This window comes from Crinia signifera, chromosome 4, assembly GCF_055691185.1.
Source record: "Crinia signifera chromosome 4, ASM5569118v1, whole genome shotgun sequence".
NCBI lineage: Eukaryota > Metazoa > Chordata > Amphibia > Anura > Myobatrachidae > Crinia > Crinia signifera.
In genome coordinates this window covers 187,354,632-187,378,445 of record NC_139220.1, presented here as the reverse complement: position 1 = coordinate 187,378,445, position 23,814 = coordinate 187,354,632, and the positions used below count along the sequence as shown (strand labels likewise).

The following is a 23,814-nucleotide window of genomic DNA, read 5'->3' as shown; positions in this document are numbered from 1 at the left end:
CCAGGGAAGGATCACAAACAAACTCGACGGCCACCTGCCTGTTCTGTACTATTTTTAATAACTCAGACCTTTTTATTCGATACTCCAGACCACAGCAGTGAGGAGGCAGTGCAGCAGGACCCTTCAGCAGCAGGGCTCCCTACTACACTAGGTAGTTGGAGACCATAAGAAAAAGTCCTGCCTAAACCCCAACTGCACCAGGCTGTGGAGAAGGCTGCAGCACTTCACAGGGTAAGCCTCCATCTACCTGGAAAGGAAAAAAAAAGACACAGAGCCTAATATCACAAATATGCAGTTTGAGCTATTGCTGTTTAAACTAATCTACTCTCTAATACCACTTTTACATGAAAATGCCAGGTTGCCAACAGGATTTTTTTACACGGCTCCAACCTGGCTCAGACCCCTTCAGACTGGCAGACGGACTTGACTTTTAGCTGGTGCGGTGATGTTGCTAGTAGATGAGATAATCTCCTAGCACCAATTCTTTTGTAGTTAACAGGTCCCCCATCTTACCAACCCAACTTCACCGTTTACACATACCATGACCTTGGTCCTTCACTGGTACAACCCTGCAATCTAGCCCAGACTGGCCCTTGAGTCATTTCCACTAACACCAATGCTGGGTTCACGTGCAATATAACCTGTGAATTTCTTATTGGAAGTAAAGACGTATAAATCTGGAATCCTGGGCTGTATACTATGTTGCAGAATCTGTTTCATACTATAAAATATGTTTGTTGGTAAAATAAATAGCTGTGAAAAACAGGACAGTTGGGAGGTATGCTCTTCCAGTACTTTATGCGGTACATATATGTTAGTTGGGCGCCCACTATAGTTAGTACGCTCATACCCCCACTATCCATGTCGGCATGGAGTTGATTTTATATATTGTAGCGAGCCACCGTGTCCGAAGCAAGGCGAGCGGACCCATAAAGCTAAGCAAATAGCTTAGTGGGTGCCCAACAAACATATAAGTACCCTTTATGCAGTTTTGATGGTTTACTTCGCTACAGTCCCTGACACTGTATACTTAACTGATGTTGCAGGAATAATGCCAGGGTATGTTCAGTATTCAACGGCCAGTAACTTTATAATTGCACAGTATTAGTGCCCTGAGTTAAGAGATATCAACCAATCAGATTTTACATATTTATTTAGCACCTTCTAGAAGATACAAAATAGAATCTGCGGTACTTATGTATTATCTGGGCTGCCATTTTTTTGATTGTATGCCTTAACTTAAGGCATACAATCAGATGCGATGCGATATCGCATCGCATCCGACCATATCGCATGTGATGCGATGCGATGACGCGATTTTTCCATAGGATTCAATGTTAAAATGGACTGAGTCCATTTTAACATGGAATTCAATGGGAAAAAGGGGTCCTTTTCATACCCCTACTATCCAAGTGGGCATGGAGTTGGATATAAACCTGTAGCGAGCCACCGAGCCCGAACCGTGGCGAGCAAAGCGAGCCCTGCAAGGGGACGGTATTCTGTGTCCCCTCGCGGGGCTCGGTGGCTCGCTACGCTCGCCACAGGTTTATATCCAACTCCATGCCCACTTGGATAGTAGGGGTATGAAAAGGACCCCTTTTCCCATTGAATTCCATGTTAAAATGGACTCAGTCCATTTTAACATTGAATCCTATGGAAAAATTGGGTCCATGGCATCGCATGGCATCGCATGCGATATGGTCGGATGCGATGGACCCGATTTCAAAATCGGCAGCCCAGTTAGTACATAAGTACCGAATCTGCTTGCTATGAGCATCATCCCATCATCAATAGAATTCCCATCTTATACCCCATTCTCACTGCAGGCAAATTCCCGGGTCTAGCATGTTGATCCAGAAATTTGACTTTTAACACAGGTTTTTTTGCAGCGTGAACGTGTCGCATCCCCGGATCTGATACACGGGTAAAACCCCGTGTTAAAAGGCAAAATACCGGGTAGAACTTCTTCACCCAGGAATTTGCCTTGCAGTGAGAACGGGGGTCCGTCCCTGCAGTCCCCGACATTTTACTGCCGGGTAAAAGCCGTGTAGTTCTCACTCGCAGTGAGAACACGGTATTAGTAAATTTACCCCCTTAGGTTTAGTATACCTTTCCCATACTCTTCTAACTCTAGAGTTTGTTGTGGGGGAATGCAGCATATTCAGATAAATACATTGTGATATCGTGCTCCCGGACCAAAATTTTATATATTACTTTTAATAATTTCAGTTAAATACTAGACAATTAAATTAGCATAAAGACATACAGACAAACAAATATAGTCCAGTCTGACATCTGTGAAGGTCCCAATCTTATCCTGATTTTAAAAAGATATTAGGTTCGTTTATGGTTGGAATTCTGCAAGAACCTCAGATCCGGGTTGAGATTAGCTTGTTTACTATTAAACTATAGATACCTTAAACATCACAGGTCATTTATGTTAAGCATAAGTTTCAGTCAAGTTTCTCAGAAATGCTCATTAGACACAGTAGATGTCATATATTTTTGCTGACAGCCTAAGAGAATAGAGACCAATTTACTCTTTTGTAACATGGTATTCTGCAATCATGACAACATTGTTTCTTTTTCATAAGATACATAAGAACACACAGTAACTTTTTTTGTGTCCAAACGATATTGCTCAGTGGATTGCCTTGCACAGATGCAATGTTTTTTTACATGTACAATTTAGCTATCTGAACATACTGCCTCTCCTCTGGTACACAGGGACTTCAGGACACGTCCACATGTGACGATTTGTTGAGAGACTCAATAAGTTAAATAGTTTAATCATTTCCGATGTATCTGAACTTCATACCAAGTTTCATATAACACACGCAACACTGTCTGCCTCAAATACATAAAAAACTGCAACAAGCGCAATTTTTACCAACTACATAAAAATACATACGACAATCACCTTCTTTTTCTCCATTTCATATGGGCGTGAAAATGTACACACCCACGGGACACCCCCTCATGAATATGCATGACCTGTATGGGTACAAAAGGGCTTCCGTCCAAGTGTCAGGTTGGTCCTAACGAAGCTTACCTGCGAAGCGTACGCAGACCGACTGCGCCCGCAGTGTATGCCCCCCTGCTTCCCCTTCCCTCCTTGAATGCATTTTGATTTCTGTTTAGTTTAATTAGTGCAGCGTCGCCAACGGACGTCAGTTCCCACTGAGTCCGTGGAGCCTAAGAAGCGGTGTAGTGGTGCCACTCACCGCAGCTCTGTGCAGAGTGGTGTTTGACCGGTGGTGTTACGTTCTGACACCCCGGTGCTTATTCCATACCAGAGCGGCGATTACCGGCAACGGTTGGTCCCCCGAGGCGGCCGAATACTCCAGTGTTGGTACGTCTGCACGTGGAGTTGGCCGGCACGGTGAGACTTAGCCAACGCCGGGTAACAAACGCCTACAGCCTTGACACTCAGGCTCCGGGCTGATACCTATTGCCATTCCAAACAATAAATAAAAAACACCATCTGCCCCCCATGTATATGTCAAACACACGTTATTTGTAACTGACAAGCCGACTGATTATAAAGGGACCAGTTCCCCTAATTACGCTATATGTCAGCCACGACATACATGGGATTCACAGTATATTTACTTTAAATTTTGGTGACGCATGCATTAAGAAATTGTAATTAAGCATATTAGGGACGGCTCAGCAGCGGGGATCACTGCGCAAGGATTTAGTATCCTTTTTACCACACTGTCTGTGTCTTATGTGTTTGATTTTTTTGTGTTTGATTTTAGTCAATATTTCGCAACATTTTATTAAATAATGTCATTAAAAGTTACATTTTAAATCTTTTCTTCTGAAGTGCACTACAAACAAAAATGTACACAGGGACTTTATTGTGCTAATTCCTTTTAGTTTATGAAATCCTAAGCATGTGGTGTAGAAATACTGTACAGCCAGATTAGTTCTAAAGAAAGGCACTCTCCTGCTGTCCCCGTTAGAGGGGCCTACGAACCCTTGTTATCCTTGGAAATTGCAAGGGATCGTGCCGCAATTTGGGGATGAGAGTGCAACTGTGAGTAAACTATGTGTTGAGTTTGCTGGCTTTGTTAGATGATCATCTAATACCGTCTGAATGCAATTAGACGGGTACGTTGATTTTAGAAAAAGGGCACTTTTCTGCTGTCCCTGTCAGAGTAGCTGCTAGCCCTTGTCATGGGACATTGCAAGGGATCATGCCGCAATTCGGGGATGAGAGAAAGTGCGAAACAGAGGGGAGAAAGAGGAGAGATTTCAGGGTGCCGTAATGTTTATCATGCAGCATTTCAGATAAGCAGCCCTATGTATCAGGTATGCTAGTTCCACTAATACCGCTTTCACACAGCGGCAGCTGAAAAAACGGGCAAATACACAGCTTTTGAAGTGCTGGGTTATTTGGCCACTTCCTGTCAGACCCCCTTCACACAGGAGAGCAAATCTCCGCATCTAAAATTTAGACCAAGAGATTTGCTCTATTATAACCCATTCTCACTGCAGGTAAATTCCCGGGTCTAGCATGTAGACCCGGAAATTTGCCTTTTAACACGTTTTTTTTTTTTGCAGTGTGATTGGGTCGCATACCTCGATCTCATACACGAGTAAAACCCTTCCTTTTACCCGTGTTTGAGATCCGGGTATGCAGACACGGGTTGACCCATTCTCACTGCATAAAAAACAAATTAGGCAAAAAAGGCAAATTACCGGGTAGAGCTTCTTCACCCGGGAATTTGCCTAGCAATGAGAACGGGGGTCCGTCGCTGCAGTCCCCGGCGTTTTAATGCCAGGTAAAAGCCGTGTAGTTGTAACTCGCAGTGAGAACACGGTATTACACTGTTTTTTTTCGCCTGTGTGAAAGGGTCAACCCGAATCTTAAACTCTGGGTCTCCAATGCTGGTCATTTGTAGGGTCAGAGACCAGGAGTTTAAGATCCAGATTGACCCTTCACAAAGAAAAATTACCCGTGTATTTCATGAAATTCCCGGGTGGAACTGCTTCACCCAGGAATTTCATTTTCTGTGTGAAAGGCGTAAAAGTGGTCATTGTGTTTTTTCATTTGGGGGCAGATGTATTAAGCCTGGCAAAGAGATAAACTGGAGTTAAATTGCAAGGAGATAACGCACCAGCCAATCAACTCCCAACTGTCATATTTCAAACACAGCCGATTGGCTGATGCGTTATCTCCTTCCACATTAACTCCAGTTTATCTCTTTGCCAGGCTTAATACATCTGGCCCTCTGTGTCTTGCAGGTTACTTAAGGTCGCTATGCCTCACTGAAAAAGCTTGAGAGGTTTGTGAGCTGTTCAATTACTGCAAGGTGATTCCCTGTCTGGGTTACCCGAGGTTATGAGAACCTCCACCTATCTGTAGCTGGATCAGCTACAATCTATACAGTAGAGTGGTGTGGTGTATATTTATGTGAGAAAGTTTTCTCACTATTATGATATATACAGTAATGCCATATTTATTTATTTACAGTTTCTTATATAGCGCAGCCGATTCCGTTGCGCTTTACAATAGTAGACAGTGATAAAACAAACTGGGTAACAACAGACAGACTTGGAGATAGGAGGGCCCTGCTGCAAGCTTACAATCTATAGGGATATAGGAGGGAAACACAAGGACAGGCATCAGTAATAGCATAGCAGTCCCACCAAGTTACAAGTCCAGAAGGGAAGCTATATAATACATAAGTGCCTCAGAGGGTTTTGTGTGTAGAACTTAAATATGATAGGCTTGCCTGAAGAGGTGAGATTTCAGGGAACACTTGAAAGTTTGGAGGCTAGCGGAGAGTCTTATTGTCCGTGGAAGCAAGTGACCATTGACGGTTAAAGAAATTGCTATGGTTTCACCCACTGATGGTAGGTGCTGATTGGTGGGACCAATTGTGGGTGCTTGGACACAGTCCACTCAGCATATATTGGGCAGTATTCAATGAGAATTTTGATGATGTGCAGCGAATCCTGTTTAGGATTCACTGCACATTCGACTCTGCCCGCCGCGTTCCGGCTCCAGTATTCAACGAGTCAGGGGCTCACTGCCCCTGACCGGCGAATTTTAACTCCTGCGGCGATGCCGCAGGGAGCCTGAGGACGGCGGCAGGCAGGGAGATGGAAGTCTCCCTGCCTGCCCCAGAACGTTTGTGGGGGGGAGGTGGGCTCCCCGGGAGCCAGGCAGCACAGGCTGCCCCCCGGGATAGTCAACAGAAACTGTCTGCTGTATGGGGGTGGCCATTTTGTGGTAGTCCTCAGCAGAAGAACGGAGCCGCCGGGACCAGCGCGAAAGGTAAGGCTGCGGGGGATTGGGGGGGTTTACATGGGCGGCGGGGGGCGTAGCTACGCCGCTGTCTCCACTTTTTCACTGCTTGATACATCAATCCAATAGTATATTTGTTTTGGCACAAATTCCATTAACTCTGTTGATTCTTTTGTTAATTCACAAGCTTTATAACAAATAAAACTAACATTCAATGCAGTATGTGCTCCTTTGTAGGAATCACTGTTACAGTACTTATTCCCTGTGGTATAGGAGGGGTGTGCAGTACGTTTCTTGATTTGCAGTGCATAGCTAAAGTAGACCATACTTGCCTACCCTCCTGGAATTCTGGGATGCTTCTGAAAATTGGGTCACCCTCCCACCCTAAGCTAAGACAGGGTCATGTAGCTACCGAAAAACTCGTACAGCAGTGCACCATCACTTGAGACTGGGGGAATCGGTACATGTCAGAACAGACTTAGGTCTACAGTCATTAGGTCGACCCCGGAAGGTCAACTGGCCCCAAGGTCGACAGGGTTAAAAGTCGACATGGGACAAGGTCGACATGTGCCAAGGTTGACATGGGTTTAGGTCGACAGTCATTAGGTCGACATGAGTTTTTCACAGTTTTTTTTACCCGAATGTCGACACAGACGACATGGACACAGTTGGAGTTGAACCGCAGCCCCTTGCATCACTTGCTTCGCTCGCAATGCTTCGGGCACGTTGCCTCGCTACGCTCGGTACACTATTTTATTCTCCCAACACGCCCTAGTGGATGGTAGGGCATGAAATACCGCCTGTCGGCTAAAAAAACAGTGAAAAACTCATGTCGACCTAATGACTGTCAACCTAAACCCATGTCGACCTTGGACCATGTCAACATTTAACCCTGTCGACCTTGGGGCCAGTCGGCCTTCCGGGGTCGACCTAATGACTGTTGACCTAAGTGATCAGTAATCTGACAGACTGGGATACTAACCAATGCTTGCCTGAAGTGCTGGAAGCCATTTACTTGGGACATCCAATAACGTGCTCCTGGTGCCCAGCTTCATCACAAGACCATTTCTGGACCATGAACACATCTAGGATTTTGGTAATTCACTGTACAGTCTAGCTTGGCACCTCTTTGTGTTCCCACAAAGCGATTTAAGATGATTGGGATTCGTTTTCAGTCACCAGAAGGTGGGGTCGAGACCTTCATTCAGCATGGAGAAGACATACATGCTTCAGCAGGTCCAACTGTTTCACCAAGTTGTTTGGGTGCATGCAACTTTGCATGGACTCCTCTGGCAAGATTCAGTATGGATGACCCGCTGATCTGAATCCTATTAATTGCTTCTCAGATCCAGTGATTTTTTTTTCCCCCCAGATAAATGGTTTCTTCAATCTATTTGACTTGCCCACACATTACAGATTTGTTTCAGTGATCGGCAGATTTTTCCTGTAGAATGCCCACACATACAAAAATGAAACTCCAATAAAACCAGATTTTTAAACATGATTAAAACTCTGATTCAGCAATCGATTGGCGATCCCTATTAATTTTTGATTGGGATTGCCAAAAGGGGGAGCCCACACATTAAAGATTAATTGTGGCAATCATCTCCAGAACGGAGGATTGTCACAATTAATTGCTGATGTATGGGGCCCATAACCCTAAACCTCCCTCCTTTTTGCCTAACACCCCCATTTTAGTGCCCCCTCCCCACACCAAACCTAATATTTCTCCCCACACTGACACTACCTGTAAGTCCCCTTAGTCCCTAAACCATAACACCATCCACCCTTTCCCCTATATAACAATACAACACCACGGCATTATTATGATGCTGGCTGCTACGATTCCTTTGTCAGAATCTCCACTAATGTCGGGATTCCGGTGCTGGTGTTGTGGCTGCTGGTTGGGATTTCAACCACTGGCATCATGATCGCCTGCATTGTAACCAAATTCCCTCTGGCAATTACTTTTAAAAAAGAATGTAATGGTTACTTTATTTTTAATTATAATAGGTTTTGTGCATACAGAAAGCCCCAGATATATGCTGTTCTCTGCTGAATGCACAATTGTTGTATAAAAGGTGCTGGCTCTGCTGTATTTCTGTACATGGATTGAATAGTTACATGGACACATTTGTAATAAGCACTAATGAGATAACGTTTAATTTCAGGATTATCCAGCTCTGCAGGGCAGGATTAATAACACAAATACCTTCTAAGTACCTTACCAGTTTGACAGTTTGAGTAGTTTTCTATAAACATAGCAAAACAAGTGTACACATCCCATCCCATAAAGCTCCTGTAATCCAGTACAACAGTAGCAGCGCAACGCATGATGCAAGGAATATACTGATATTTAGAAAACTGCACTTAAATATAGCTGTTAAAAAAATAACTTGAGGGAAAACATACAGTAGCACAATGCTACAGAAACTAGACATAATTACAAAAAGCAACGGTACTGGTTTCCTAGCAAGGCGCCGCCGATTTTGATCGTAGTGCATCTTATACAATCACATCACATCGTATGCAATATAGAGGCATGCGTGCGATGCGATTCGATTTTTAATGGTGCTTACAATGTTAAATGCACCCCCATTGTCAACGCCACCCCCAATATCAACACCAACCCGAAGCATGGTGAGCGCAGCGAAAAGGTCGGCGGTACGCGTCCTCCGACCTTTTCATACCCCCACTATCCATGTCATAGTTACATAGTAGGTAAGGCTGAAAAAAGACTTGCGTCCATCTAGTTCAACCTGGTATAGATAGATTTGGTAGGTTCTGATATTTTACAGACAGATTATATTTCTTATTTGTACCCATGGATGTTTTTATCCAGTAAATGTTTGTCCAACTTTGCCTTGAATGCATTTAATGAGCCAGCCGTTACCACCTCTCTGGGAAGAGAGTTCCAGAGTTTGACTGTTCTGACCGTAAAGAAATTCTTTCTACTAGCTGAATGAAATCTTTTTTCTTCTAATCTATACTCATGCCCTCGCGTCCTAGATTCCTTTCTAGTAGAAAAGAGGGTGTGTGACAGTTCCTTATATTGGCCCTTGATATACTTGTACATGTTGAGCATGTCCCCCCTTAAAAGCCTCTTTTCCAATGTAAAAAGTCCCAAATTGCTTAATCTCTCCCCGTAGCTTAAATTCTCCATTCCCCTAATAAGCTTTGTTGCTTGCCTTTGGATTTTTTCTAATTCTATGATGTCTTTTTATAGTGTGGGGCCCAGAACTGCACTCCGTACTCGAGGTGAGGTCTCACCAATGCTTTATACAGTGGCATAATTACCCTTGAGTCCCTAGTTTCCATTCCCCTCTTAATACATGCCAGAATTTTGTTGGCCTTTTTTGTAGCTACATTACAATGGGCACTACATTCCAGTTTGCTGTCTATTTGGATCGTTTTCAAGTATGGAATTACCCAGTTCCTCTCCGCTAAGGTTGTAACTTGCACACTGGTTGTGTCTCCCAAGGTGCATAACCTTACATTTATCTACATTGAACCTCATCTTCCATTTTTTTGCCCACTCATCTAGAATTGCAAGACCATTTTGAAGCATGGTGACATATTCTGATGATTTGATGACTTTGTTAAGTTTTGTATCGTCCGCAAAGATGGATACATTGCTGAGTAACCCTATCCCAATATCGTTAATAAAAATGTTAAACAGAATGGGCCCCAAAACCGAACCCTGGGGCACTCCACTTAGTACTGGTATTGTATCTGATACCGCACCATTCACAACCACTCTTTGTTCTCTATTACATAGCCAATTCCCTACCCATCTGCAGATATTTTCACCCAATCCTAGGTTCTCCATTTTATTAATCAATCTCTTGTGTGGGATAGTATCAAATGCTTTAGCGAAATCCAGGAAAATCACATCTACAGCATTTCCATTATCGAGGTTTTTGCTAACCTCTTCATAGAACCCTAGTAGATTAGTTTGGCATGAACGATTTTTCACGAACCCATGTTGGTTAGTACTGAGTAGACGGTGATGGTCTAAATATTCCTGGATACCATCCCTTAAAAATCCTTCAAATAGTTTACCCACAATTGATGTTAAACTAATGGGTCCGTGGAGTTGATTTTAGATAGTGTGGCGAGCGCACGGAGCCCGAACCGTGGTGAGCGCACGCGGATCCCGAAGTGCGGCGAGCGAACATGGATTACTTTACATGTATTCCGCGTCCCCTCGCTGTGCTCGCCACGCTTCGGGCTCATATTCCGCGTCCCCTCACGGGGCTCGCCACACTTCAGTCTCGGTGGTTCACTGTGCTTGCCACACTATCTAAAGTCAACTCCACGCCCACGTGGATAGTGGGGGTATGAAAAGGTCGGAGGATGCGTACGGCCGCCGCTCACCACGCTTTGGGTTGGCATTGACAGTGGGGGTGGCGTACACAATGGGGGTGCATTTAACATTGTAAGCACCCATCAGGGTGCTTGTACAATAAAAAATTGCATCGCATCACACGCCATTTGCTGGCATGCAATGCCTTGCGATATTTCATTGTACAAGCACTCCTGTTAATTTAACGGGAATATCGCATCGCACACCACTAAGTACGGTATGAGATGGGCGCCGTGCTAGGAAACAAGTACCAAAGCAACATTGCACAGTCATATATTTATAATATTAAATGTACATTAAGAATAATTAAAGCAAATTAGTGTGCAAATATAATAAGTAAAATGTAAATCTTAATTAATTTGAGTTGGTAAATAATTGCTACCTTATATCTTTAAGATGATCTGAAAAGCAGCACAGGCTTGATTAGGGAATTAGACCGATTTCAACTAAAAGAAAAAAACTCACATTTTTATATCTATGCTGTTAGGATCTAGACACGTATTTAAAGTTTTCTGCAGAATATGTGCAATTTTTTGAAAGGTGGCTCGTTGGTCTAGGGGTATGATTCTCGCTTTGGGTGCGAGAGGTCCCGGGTTCAAATCCCGGACGAGCCCATCTTTTGCATTAATCAGATTTCCTATGAGTTCATATAACAATGATGTAAAAATGTTTTGGATTCAAAATATATGTCAATTATTCTATATTTGGATTCAAAATATATATTAAAAGCATGTAAAAAGAAGTTAGGAAATCAGTTTTTTTTTTCTGTCCCCTTTCTCATAAAAAAATACATATAAATATAAAAATAGGGCTCGTCCGGGATTTGAACCCGGGACCTCTCGCACCCAAAGCGAGAATCATACCCCTAGACCAACGAGCCTCTTATTGAGTCTTAATTTCGTTTTCTGTCAAAACTAATATAAGAATACAGAGACAGTTCCTACTGTTATTCATTTGTTATTCCAAGTTTCCAGTGCACTCCATACTGTTTCATTCAATCCAGGAGCGAGTTAGTGAATGTTGATGAATGTTTTCTGTGCGTACAGTTACGTAATAAATATCTCTAGCTAGTATTTAGCAGGGGAAATGTAATAACTTTGAAAATATTGTGTGCAATGTTGCAGCAATAGCTTAGTGCCCTAAATCATGTATCCCTATAGATTGGGCATAAGGTCGTATTATCAATTATACTTAGGTCGACAATGTTGGGTCGACAGGTGGGAAGGTCGACAGGGTTCTAGGTCGACATGGGTCAAGGTCAACAGGTGTCTAGGTCGACATAGGTTTAGGTCGACATATGCGTTAGGTCGACTTAGGTTAGGTCGACATGGGTTTTTTCACAGTTTTTTGAGCCGACATGTGCCGACAGGCGGTATTTAATGCCCTACCATCCACTAGAGCGTGGTGGGAGAACAAAATAGTGTGCCGAGCGCAGCGAGGCACTGGGCCCAACGCATTGCGAGCTAAGCGAGGGGCTGTGGTTGACTTCCAACTGTGTCCATGACGACTGTGTTGACATTCGGGTAAAAAAAACAGTGAAAAAAACCATGTCGACCTGTCGACCTAACCCATGTCGACCTAACGCATATGTCAACCTAAACCCATGTAGACATTGCCCCATGTCGACCTACACACCTGTCGACCTAGAACTGTTGACCTTCCCACCTTTCAACCCAACGGCATCGACCTAATGACTGTCGACCTAACTAAGGTCGATAAAACGATCCAAACAAATAAATTGTAAGCTTGCGAGCAGGGCCCTCCTACCTCCATGTCGGTTTGTATCTACCCAGTTTGTTTAAGCACTGTTGTCTCCAATTGTAAAGGGCAACGGAATATGCTGCTCTATATAAGAAACTGTAAATAAATAAATAATAAATCCCTGTACTAATATGCCCTTCCAGAAGTAATTATTTGCTCTTCTACACTTTGCTAAGAACATCCATAAATCCTTGCAGATAAATAGGATTATTGGCTGATCCCGATGAGTACTTAAAAGGATTGACAAAAAGCTAGGCCCTATATAATGGTGAGAAAAATAATGCAGGTATAGACATTTTTTTACACACAAAGGGTGGGATGTTGGGAGACGAAGATTTTTATCTTTTCAAGAATGTGTCTGATGTTGGCCCCTTTGATGGCCCTCAATATCACATTGCACCAAAATGGGCATTTAACCTTCAGGCAATTTTTATGGGAGTGGTGTTTGTCATTGGCACACCTCTAAATGCGGTGGTATTGGTGGTAACAGTAAAATACAAGAAACTCAGGCAGCCACTCAACTACATCCTAGTGAACATCTCGGGGGCTGGCCTCCTCATCTGCCTATTTTCCATTTTTGTTGTTTTTGTTTCCAGCAGCCAGGGTTATTTTGTCTTTGGGAAGACGATTTGCGCTCTAGAGGGCTTCATGGGCTCACTCTCAGGTAAGAGCACCCATTACACGTAACCTGGCCTTACATTCTAAGGCTAAATAAAGATAATGTAAGGAATATGTTTCCAGAACTAAGTGAAAACCGGAAAACCGGACCTTCAAACTCTGCATTCAGGAGGTTGTAGTGTCCAGTCCGTGAGGGTGCCTGTCCGGGGTTGTCCTGTCCGGGGGGATGCCTGTGATAGCTATCACCGGGAACATGGGGAAGGGGAGATAAGAGCCTCCTCAAATGGTCCAGACCGTTCCGTTGTTTGCTAGATGGTCGGACCATACAGGGAAACTTTATTCTCTCCCTTCTCCTCTCCCTGGTGACAGATGTCACAGCACCCTCACCGGACGGGACACCCTCGGACCGGACACTACAAATGCCGGAATTACAGATATTGATGAATGGAGCCTGTCCAGTCTGGCATTCCGGGGGGTACTGTCCTTTTCCGGTTTTTACACATACCCTTTGATTCCACCTTGGAGCTTTTATAAAAGCAGTATCCAGCTAATTGTTATGTTTTACAAGTTCAACAGTGTTATAACCATGTCAGTGACGGGATGAGTTCCATTTTCTGAATTATTCAATTTGGACATCATTCCTCCTACAAATATTCCAATTCTTCACTTCTAACAAATTGCACAACTATGAGATATTCTAAAATTCAAATTATAACTAAGTTGAGTAAACAATTAGTAATGGGTATTTGTATGTACAAAGGCCCCTTTTCAGATGTTATATCTGCCCCACCAGCAGTGCACATGGTTTTGCCCAATTTGAGAACAAATTTGTACTGCGATCAGATCTAAAAAAGGGCCTTTGTACGTACAAATACCCATTACTAATTGTTTACTCAACTTAGTTATAATTAGAATTTTAGAATATCTCATAGTTGTGCAATTTGTTAGAAGTGAAGAATTGGAATATGCAGAGCGAGTTAGATATGTGTGAGTTATTTTGTTTCTGTGCAGGGTAAATACTGGCTGCATTATTTTTACGCTGCAATTTAGAATTTCGTTTCAACAAACCCCACACTTTATAAAATCGACTCCACGCCGACGTGGATAGTGGGGTCATGAACAGGTCAGGAGTATGCGTACCATGTCCTCTCTCAGCTTCGGGCTGATGTGGATAGAGGGGGTGTGCTAAATTGCATCGCAGATCGAATCGTTTGCAAATAGTGCATGCGATTTGCATACAATTTACATACGATCTGCCGCCGTGAAACAACACCAGTACCCTTTTTTCTGCATCCTTTGGGGCGTATTTATCATATGCAACTAATTCCCAGAAAACACCCATTTTCTGGAGTTAGCCACAAATATTAAGTATCCCCAGAAGGTATTTAGGAGGGACCGTAGCAGGAATCAAAGATCCCTCCTGACCCGCCTGCAGCGGCGCAGCCACATCCCCCAAAGGTTTCTATGGGGGATACGGTGCTGCCCGATGTATCTGGCAGTATCATAGTGGGTCCCCTGGCCACTGTCATTCTGAGATGGCACTGCCATTCTGAGATGGCAGTAGCCCATTGTAGCCTATGGGCTATAGACCGCACTGTTCAGTGTGGCTGGCTGGGTCAGCCCTAACCGCACATGCACAGACACCCGGCGAAGCAGGGCACAGAGATGGGATTCTTTTGGAGCACCTGCGTTTGCAGGAGGATACATTTGTCCAAAAAGAATAGCATTTTGCAATGCGGTCCTAGGCAGTAAATGCTGCCCAGTTTGCATTGCATATGAGATCCAATGATAAATGGACCTCGGTGAGACAGATCCGACTGGATCCCCCAAAGCCACCCACATAACTCTACACATAAAAGACCAGGAGGTCCAGTGACTAGTGCTGATTGCAAAGGACAGTTGTCATTTGCGGTACTAATCGCATGTGTCAGTACATGTGCAATTAGTATCAATGCAATAGATGGCATGTTGTACTGCGGATGCTTGGCAGCCTGTCCAATGCTACATAGGTGAAAAAGTTAACAAACACCATAAACTGTCACAACATAAGAGACTGTAGTTTTCATACATCTATATACTAAATGTGTGAGGGGTTTGTACTTGTCGTGTTTTCCCCCATATGTGCGACCTGCCATCGGCACTGCTGTCCCCCCCCCTGCTCGCTGCTGTGTGCTTAGTGACCCGCTCCTCTCTCCCACAGGTCTGGTCACCGGCTGGTCGCTGGCGTTCCTGGCCTTTGAAAGATACATTGTTATCTGCAAACCCATGGGAAACTTTTGCTTCAGCTCTAAACACGCCTTGGCTGTTGTCTTGTGCACGTGGATGATTGGCTTGGGGGTATCTTTACCCCCCTTCTTCGGCTGGAGCAGGTAATTGCTTTGTTTCTGTTTATATGTTAGGATGGTGCTATGTGCTGCGCAGTCTGACTCCTGGCTATACGGAGTTTCGTGTCGTATGGGGCATGGGGGAAAGCAGACACTCCAGCTAGCTACGTGTCAGCGGTTCAGGCAGCGTATGAATGAAGGAGGATAGGAAGGCTGCAGTTAACGTGGGGCGCTGTGGCTTAGTTGGTTAAAGCGCCTGTCTAGTAAACAGGAGATCCTGAGTTCGAATCTCAGCAGTGCCTAATTTTTTTTGTCCCCCCCCCATCCCCATTTACAAAACAAGCCCTAATTGTGTGGAATTTAATTATGTATATTAACTTACATGTACAGTATATTAACTTTTATATGTACTACTGCTGTACTACCTGATCTGAATAATGAATGCTTTTCTTCAGACATTAAATGTAAATGTTTAGCTGCTGTTAATAACATAAAAAAAAAAAAAACATTTTCTAAAGTTTACAATTGAAGCTTCTACCTGCACAATGCCTATGGCAACTGAGCATTTTATTCCCTTTTTTTTACTTATGCCTCTCCCATTCCCATTGCTGATAGTCATAGTCATATTACTGATAGATAGAACAGATAGAATTTGTTTCCTGTTTGAAATTTATCGCAGGATGAAGGGGAAGAGTATGGAGAGTAGAGTCTCACACGGCGCACCATATTCCAGTGGTGTCGGGTGAACGTTGCCTCCAACCCTGCCGCGATTTCAGATGTGGAGGATCGCACTGCTCTTCATACACCGCTTGCAAAAGTACTTCTTATAGTGTGTACACATGGTTAGATTTGGCTTCCGATGTTCCCGATATAGGGAACATCGGAAGCCAAATCTCATGCAAATCGCATGCTTTTTTAGGGCTTCCGAGCCAGATGCGCTGCCGATGCACGCTCCCGTGTGAGCGCATATCAGCAGCCAGATAGAGAGAGCAGGCAACACTATATAATGCAGATCTGCACTATATAGTAAATTGTGCCCCTTGCGTCGGGACACGCATCTCACGGTAGTATCTGCCGTGTGTACACACCATAACATAACTTTTAATTCAATTATCATAAAAGGATGATTAAGATATTCTCCAAAGTTATAATATTGGTTAAAAAAAAAAATAGTTCATAGAGTAAGTGATGTTAAAGAAAGATAGTGCATACAAAATTACAAAACAGATGGCTGTGGTGTCAACTGTTTTACTTGTATATTGTATCCAATTGTTATGGGCTGTTATTGCCAACAAATAATGTCAATTGGTTGAAGTGTGCAACATTGTTACATTTGTCTGTTGTTGCAGATCCCAGTCAATTGCTTATACTGTATCTCTGCAAGTGAGTTGTTAACTGGAAAAGTGTCTTTTATTTGACATTTGTTTTAAAAACAACATGCTAAACATGAGGCAACATTTGTTTGTGATTTGAACACACACACACACACACACACACACTCACACACACAAATCTAAATGTCTTATGCTAGATACACACCAGAACGATCATGAGACGATCATACGATCTGTTGGAGCACACGATCCGCATACGATCCGATCACGATCTGTACCCAGTTGAATGGATCTTTTACAGATCCTGACTGCAGCAGGTAGGATCTCCAAAACAACCAAATGATAAGCAGACGCGCACCAGATCGGAATCGGATCTAAAACATGCCCAAATTACCTACAATCGGCCAAGATTGCATCGAAATTGGGGTAATTGATGCCAAATTGTTCTGGTGTGTACCCTACATAAGAGTGAATCCCTATGAGACACTGTCAACACTTTAGAACAATGACTATTAACTCTGTCGACCTACTGTCCGTCGACTTTTGGATCCTGTCGACCTTTGGACCCTGTTGATCTTTTCACTGTTGACCTTTGGACCCTCTCGACCTTTTGATTGTCGACCAATAGTGGTCAACCTTATGACTGTCGATCTAGAGTCAATTTATCATGATTCCAGATACCGTTGCAATCCAGATTTGGCCCCAGCCCCTATGGTCAGGTTTGCGCGTGCACATTTCTGCGCATGTTCATACGCCGGCAAGTTACACACTCGACAAGCAGTTCACTGCTGGGTGGGAGGGCCAGGGGCATGCAGAGGTTGGCAGCAGGGGAACGACCAGCGTTTTATGGGCGTCCCCATAAAAATGCTGGGTGTTCTCTTGTAGAAGCAGGCAGGCGGCTGATGTCACATGACTACAGCACCAACTTCATCAGCAGCGGACAGCAACGGGTATAAAACTCTGTATAGACTGACTTCTATTACGGAAGGGGAGAGAAATCATTCGATGGTCGGTAACCATCAAATGATTTCTCTCCCCTTTGGCTGCATGGGAGGGGATGTGTTTGCATACGCACTTCCATGGTGCTGAGGGGATTAGCCGGTGCAGGGGGGGGCAGCATTCGGCCCAGATGGCGGGCGCCGTTAACTCGTTCGCTAAGCAGCGAACCACCGCTGCTTAGCAAGTGATCCTGAATCAGGCCCTAAATCATAGTGCTCCTATTTAAAATAAATTAAATGAATAATATTATGTGAACTATTTACTTAAAGTGATGAGATTTAATTTTTCCATTCTGCATTCTGTCGTTTTGGTGATCATGTTTATAATCATGGTGTCCTCTCTGTCACTCAGGTATATCCCAGAAGGCTTACAGTGCTCCTGTGGTCCGGACTGGTACACTGTCGGCACTAAGTATCGCAGTGAATATTACACATGGTTCATATTCATCTTCTGCTTTATTATCCCACTGAGCCTGATCTGCTTCTCATATGCCCAGCTACTGGGGGCCCTGCGGGCGGTGAGTGCAGCACCAACTAGAATATTACAAATAACCTAGAAGTCGAGATGTACTAGTCGGCCACGTGGGATGCTGGGCGTTGATATTGCCTTGTAAATGATTGTGCCTTTAGAAAAACGTTCAACCAGCAACACGCACGACTGCCAAACTCGAACTTCATTACATCCTGCCCATAGGTTTTGCATAAATTTGCTGATTATTAATAAACCTATAGGTCTAAACATATTCTTTATGTAATGTGTTTTCATACTGACCAGTGAAAAAATATAGTAACATAACCATATTTGTATTAAGGAGTTGTACAGATTTGATATAACAAAAAAAAAGACAAATAATAAGACTGGGTACACAATATACAATTATCTGGTAACAATTTTGTGATCGTCCCAGTAATTGGATAGTGTGTATACAGGATATACTTACTCTCTGGGAAGTAGTGGGAGACCCACAATTTTTTTGGTAGTCTCCCACATTTAGGTCGACATAAGTCTAGGTCGACATGCAGGAAGGTCGACATAAGTCTAGGTCAACATGAGTTAGGTCAACAGGGTCATTAGGTCGACATGGGTTAGGTCGACAGTCAAAAGGTCGACATGGGTTTTTTAATATATTATTTTAGCCAACATGTGCTGTATTTTATGCCCTACCATCCTCTAGGGTTTGGTGGGAGAATAAAATAGTGTGCTGAATGTAGCGAGGCACCGTGCCCGAAGCATGGCGAGCGCCGCAAGCCATGCGAGGGGATGCGGTGCTACATTTCAGTGTCCATGTTGATTGTGTCGACATTTGGGTCAAAAAATTTGAAAAACCCCATGTCAACCTTTTGACTGTCGACCTAACCCATGTCAACCTAATGACTCTGTTGACATAACAGATGTCGACCTTCCCGCATGTTGACCTAGACTCATGTCGACCTAAAGGTGTCGACCTAATGAATGTTGACCAACATGCTGGTGACCTAATGATCCACACCCTAATAGGACTCTTCCCTTTGCCCAAAGTCCTTAACTTCACTTACATTCTGCAGTGAATTAAAGATTTTTTAAATTATTGAAAAATAATTAAAATTTTTAATTATTGAAAAATTCAGTGTAGATCGGTGCAAATAAATGAAGCAAGAAGTTTTAGGGTAAAATATTATGTATTTTGTGTATTAGATCATGTGAAAGTAACTGTTAGCTATACTTCCCTGCAATCCCCCACAAAAAAAAGCTTAGCATAGTACAAGTGCTGATGTGGCAGCTGTATATTTGGAGTTTAGGTTTCTTTTAGAAATGTCTGGCTCGTTGGTCTAGGGGTATGATTCTCGCTTAGGGTGCGAGAGGTCCCGGGTTCAAATCCCGGACGAGCCCTGTTTTTATCGATGTATTTCATATACAATTGTTATTTTACCTAGTATATTCCAAAATAAATGTTTGCTTTACAAATAATGAAATCTGTTAATGTCCATGAAACAATATCACTTATGCCCCTTTCAGACCGCTGATTTTTAACTGTTTTAAAACGGTAATCTGTGCTGTCTGAAAGGTGCACAACCACTTTACCGTTTTAAAAAAGCAGGTTTTTTAAAACGGTTAAAATGGATGGCCCTACCCGTTTCAGACCTGGTATTTTGGCATCAAAATCGGGTCTGAAACGGTATTTGTGACCCAGCGCAGTGAATATTTAATGAGTGCTCCCCCGCACGCTGTTTTCTTATAAGAAGTGACTTTCGGAAAATGGCTGCCCCCATACGAAAGACAGTTTTTTTTAAAACGGGCTTTCCTATGGGGCAGCCATTTTCCGAAAGACACTTTTACAAGTGCAATTGCATCCGTCCATACTGCCGGGATCCTCAATACGTCGCAGGAGGTACCGGCTGAACGGGGATGGGGGGGGGAGTCCTTAAAAACATTGGGGGGGGGGGTCCTTTAACACATGGGGGTTGTGTGTGTGTTAACCCGCGGGGGGGGGGGGTGCCCGGTTGTGTGTGTGTTAACGGGGGGGGGGGGGGGGGTGCGGTTGTGTGTGTGTTAACCGGGGGGGGGGGGGGGAGGCACTGAAGACCGCACTGGCTTTGACCCTGTTTTTGGAAAGCTTCCAAAAACGGGCCTGCTAGTGTCAAAAAAACGCCACTTAAACGGTAATATACCGTTTAAGAGATGCGGTGTGAAAGGGGTTTTACCTGGCAGACCTGTTTTTGGAAACGTTTTCAAATACAGGGTCAAAGCCAGTTATGCGGTCTGAAAGCAGCATAAGTAATTTGAGCCCTTTTTGAGTTTCAATTTACAATAGAACCTCCACGGGATCAATAAAATATGCCAATTCAGCTATGATACCTGAGAATTTTAGTTCAGTTGGATGACCCAGGATTTTTTTTTTCTTTTTGCTAAAGCCCCATACACACTAAGCAATATTATAAATTATATTGCCCATTTTAGCCCTGCTGAGCGATATCATTAGCGGTGCAAGCTCCCGCTGGTTGCTAATATTTTCCTCCATCATCTGTACATGCAACACAATTTTGACTATATCGTCAATGAATACATGTACAGAACGGGAACCGGATGATGTCATTGAACGATATCGTTAATGATATCGCTCAGTGTGTATGGGGTTTAGGAAATCCTTTCTTTACTTTTTCCAATTACCCAAAGGTTAGTACTGGAGCAATTCTCTTACCTCCAGCTCCATAGATCCCTATGGGAATGGAGGCTTACTGCTATTCATCATGTACATTTTTTACCGTGACTCTTCACTCAGCATAAAATGACCCCAATATATGTAGGGTTCTTGCTCCTCCACTCCTCTTCCTTGAGTTTGTTTCTCTCCCAAGTTTGTTCCGTCATCTGTTCCTTTGCTTTGCCTATGTGTGTCTGTCACTATGTACTAAGGCCCCCATATACTAGTCCGACTTGTTCTAAGGTCCCTGGGAGGGCTCACTTACGATTTGGCACTTGATGTGCCATTTTTATATGCGTGAATTGCATGCGATTTATCGCATGTAAATACTACCAGGGAGCTGCAGCAGCGGTGGGGGGCAGTAGAATAAAGAAAAATACTTGTCAAAAGACTGGCCCGGCAGATTTCAGCCAATCTGCAGCTGACCAATCTTTTGACAGCTTTTATTTTTAATTCTGCTGCCCACCACGCCGCTCACTGTCTGTCTGCCTCCCACTCCCCATCCAGACCTGCAGATAGGTGTGTGCCAGCAGTGCTTCACCACTGGCACACACCTACGGAATCAGACCCAATACATTGCGGGTGCTACACAGACCCTGCGATGTGTTGCTGATGGGTCTGATCCAATAAATTTTTAGTGCAGCAGGTTCAATCTGTAGTGTCGGACCTGATGCACATGGGACGTGCATTGGGTCAGATGGGATGTCTACACGGTTTGGTCTGTTTGCAGGTCAAATCGGACCAATCGCAGTAGTGTATGGGGGCCTTTAGGCTGTGCCCAACCTGTATATGAACCTATCACCATTTTCTTAGTTGAATCATTTTTGCTGACTAACTCAATAAGAAACATTTGGCTGAGGTCTGCCATGAAAAAGATGCTGAGACTCTAGGGATCATAGTTTGTGAAAGTTTGGGTTCCAACATCCTCCGTTACCAATGGAATAGAAAATATGGAATCTGTCTGGATCAGTGCTTACCAAAACTTCCCCTCATACAGACTAACCGTACCCATCCTCTCCCAGTCTTACCCTAATCATCCCTTCCCACAGGCTAACCCTATCCATATCATCCTGCAGCTTAACCTTAACCCTCCCCTCTCCATAGCTTAACCCTAACTTCCTTTGCTTGCAACCTAGACCTCAAACTAACCTAACATAGTAATTTTTATTTTAATAAACTGTAAAAAATATTCAAAATAGTCCCCAGAACAGTAAATAATCCCCAAAATAGTCGATTTTTTAAAAATGATCAAGTTTAATTGCCCCTTTACGCTAAACAACATGCCCCTTCTCCTTTAGCGGACAGGGGGAATTAAACTTGATCACACACCCCTCACCATGAGTCAACACTAAATACCTTTACCTTTTCCATACCCCCCCTTCAAAATTTCATATGACTAGTCTGGATGCAAAAAAACGCAGTTACTGTAAATTTGCAACCATGTTAGATTTGTTTTTATATGTCTCTACAAAGTGGGCTAACTCGTTATTCGTTACTACCTATAGGTTGCTGCACAGCAACGGGAATCTGCCAGTACACAGAAGGCGGAACGGGAAGTGTCCCGCATGGTAATAGTCATGATTGGATCCTTCTGTCTGTGTTATGTCCCTTATGCAGCTATGGCAATGTTTATGGTAACTAACCGAAATCATGGACTGGATCTGCGCTTTGTTACCATCCCTGCTTTTTTTTCCAAGAGCGCCTGTGTCTACAATCCCATCATATACTCCTTCATGAACAAACAGGTAATGGGTAGGCATAATATGGCACTGTTTAAATGTAAAGCAAATGTGATTTTTTTCAATTTTATTTTACTCCGTAATACTCAAATGTCAATTAAATAAAGAAAAAATGATTAGATTAGAAATTTGCTAAATGATTAGATTAGAAATTTGCAGTAGGATTTAACCTGTGAAATTCACAGCTTTGCGTGTGGACCAGAATAAGGTCCTATATGTCCACGTGCATTTTTTGGGGGAGATTGTAACTGCAAAATATAGTTGGGGTACGGTGACAGCGGAGGAACATGCTGAGAGCTCCCTCCAGTACCAGGCCAGCCCTCAGCACAGAGCTCCAAGAGTATCAAATCTTCTTCTTCACAATAATAATTTATTTCAACAATTGTGAACATATAATGACTAACGTGACTTTGTCTGTGTCCTGCAAATAACAATTCAGCCTGATATATACCTCTCTCTGGAACTTAATAACACTACAATGTGAAGGGTCTGAATTTAAATCTAGTTTCAAATGTAAAATGTAATTTAGTGTGCAAATCCTATTTCTTAGTTCCGTGGATGCATCTTGGAGACAGTATGTGGGAGACCTATGACAGATGATTCTTCCGTCTCCTCTGCCAGTCAAAAAACTGAAGTCTCTACAGTATCCCACAGCCAGGTCAGCCCTTCCTCCAGCTAATGTCCAGCAGAAATTGAGGGATGCACCCCCTGCTTCATCATCACAAGTTTTACTTTCTACTGTAATAAAAGAGCAATGACTCTGAAATGCATTATGTAATAAGTATCTTCATTTTATTGACTATAATAGTGTCATAATAGGGGGGTGTGTGTGTGTGTGTGTGTATTTTAAGAACTGTTCTTAATAGTAGCTTAATGAAATTGTCTAGTTAAAAAAGATTAGCCCTTATTTTATGCTTTTAGGATTTGTGCTATCCATCTCAGCAAAGTTTAGCAGAACCTTAATTTGGTCTAAAAGACAGAAATCTGGCAACCCGGGTCATAGTGCTGATCACTTTAGTGTAAAGGCCCCCATCCAGGGCCGGCTCTACCATTAGGCAGCTTTACGTAACTGCCTAGGGTGCCAGGATCTGGGGAGGCACCACCAAATCTGCCTATCAAGGATGTCTATGAGGATCTTTGTTGTACTTAATGCAGGTGGTGGCTGTGGAACTTCTAAGACCTCACCTCCATACTTTCCCTTGAGACATACTGTCCTACTTTGCTGCCCCCTCCTCC

At 43.4% G+C, this 23,814-nt stretch overlaps 1 protein-coding gene and 2 non-coding genes across 5 annotated transcripts in view; all 3 read left to right on the top strand.

The window, feature by feature from the left end:
* OPN1SW (opsin 1, short wave sensitive) overlaps positions 1-23,348 on the top strand; it is a 28,771-nt gene extending 5,423 nt beyond the window's left edge. The window contains exons 2-7 of one of the 3 annotated variants that reach the window (XM_083179713.1): positions 12,983-13,050; positions 15,205-15,373; positions 18,013-18,178; positions 22,345-22,407; positions 22,537-22,584; positions 23,129-23,348. In XM_083179713.1, the coding sequence (XP_083035839.1) occupies positions 12,983-13,050; positions 15,205-15,373; positions 18,013-18,178; positions 22,345-22,407; positions 22,537-22,584; positions 23,129-23,257 (643 nt within the window). In that variant the 3' untranslated portion in view covers positions 23,258-23,348. Of the gene's footprint in view, positions 1-12,704; positions 13,051-15,204; positions 15,374-18,012; positions 18,179-22,344; positions 22,585-23,128 lie in introns of those variants that run through there. The other 2 variants (XM_083179712.1, XM_083179711.1) reach the window with 2 other exon arrangements.
* TRNAT-AGU (transfer RNA threonine (anticodon AGU)) lies at positions 15,557-15,630 on the top strand. The gene has a single exon. It is a non-coding gene; the product is annotated as a tRNA-Thr (tRNA).
* Positions 19,459-19,530, top strand: TRNAP-AGG (transfer RNA proline (anticodon AGG)). The gene has a single exon. It is a non-coding gene; the product is annotated as a tRNA-Pro (tRNA).
* Positions 23,349-23,814: the final 466 nt, after the last annotated feature.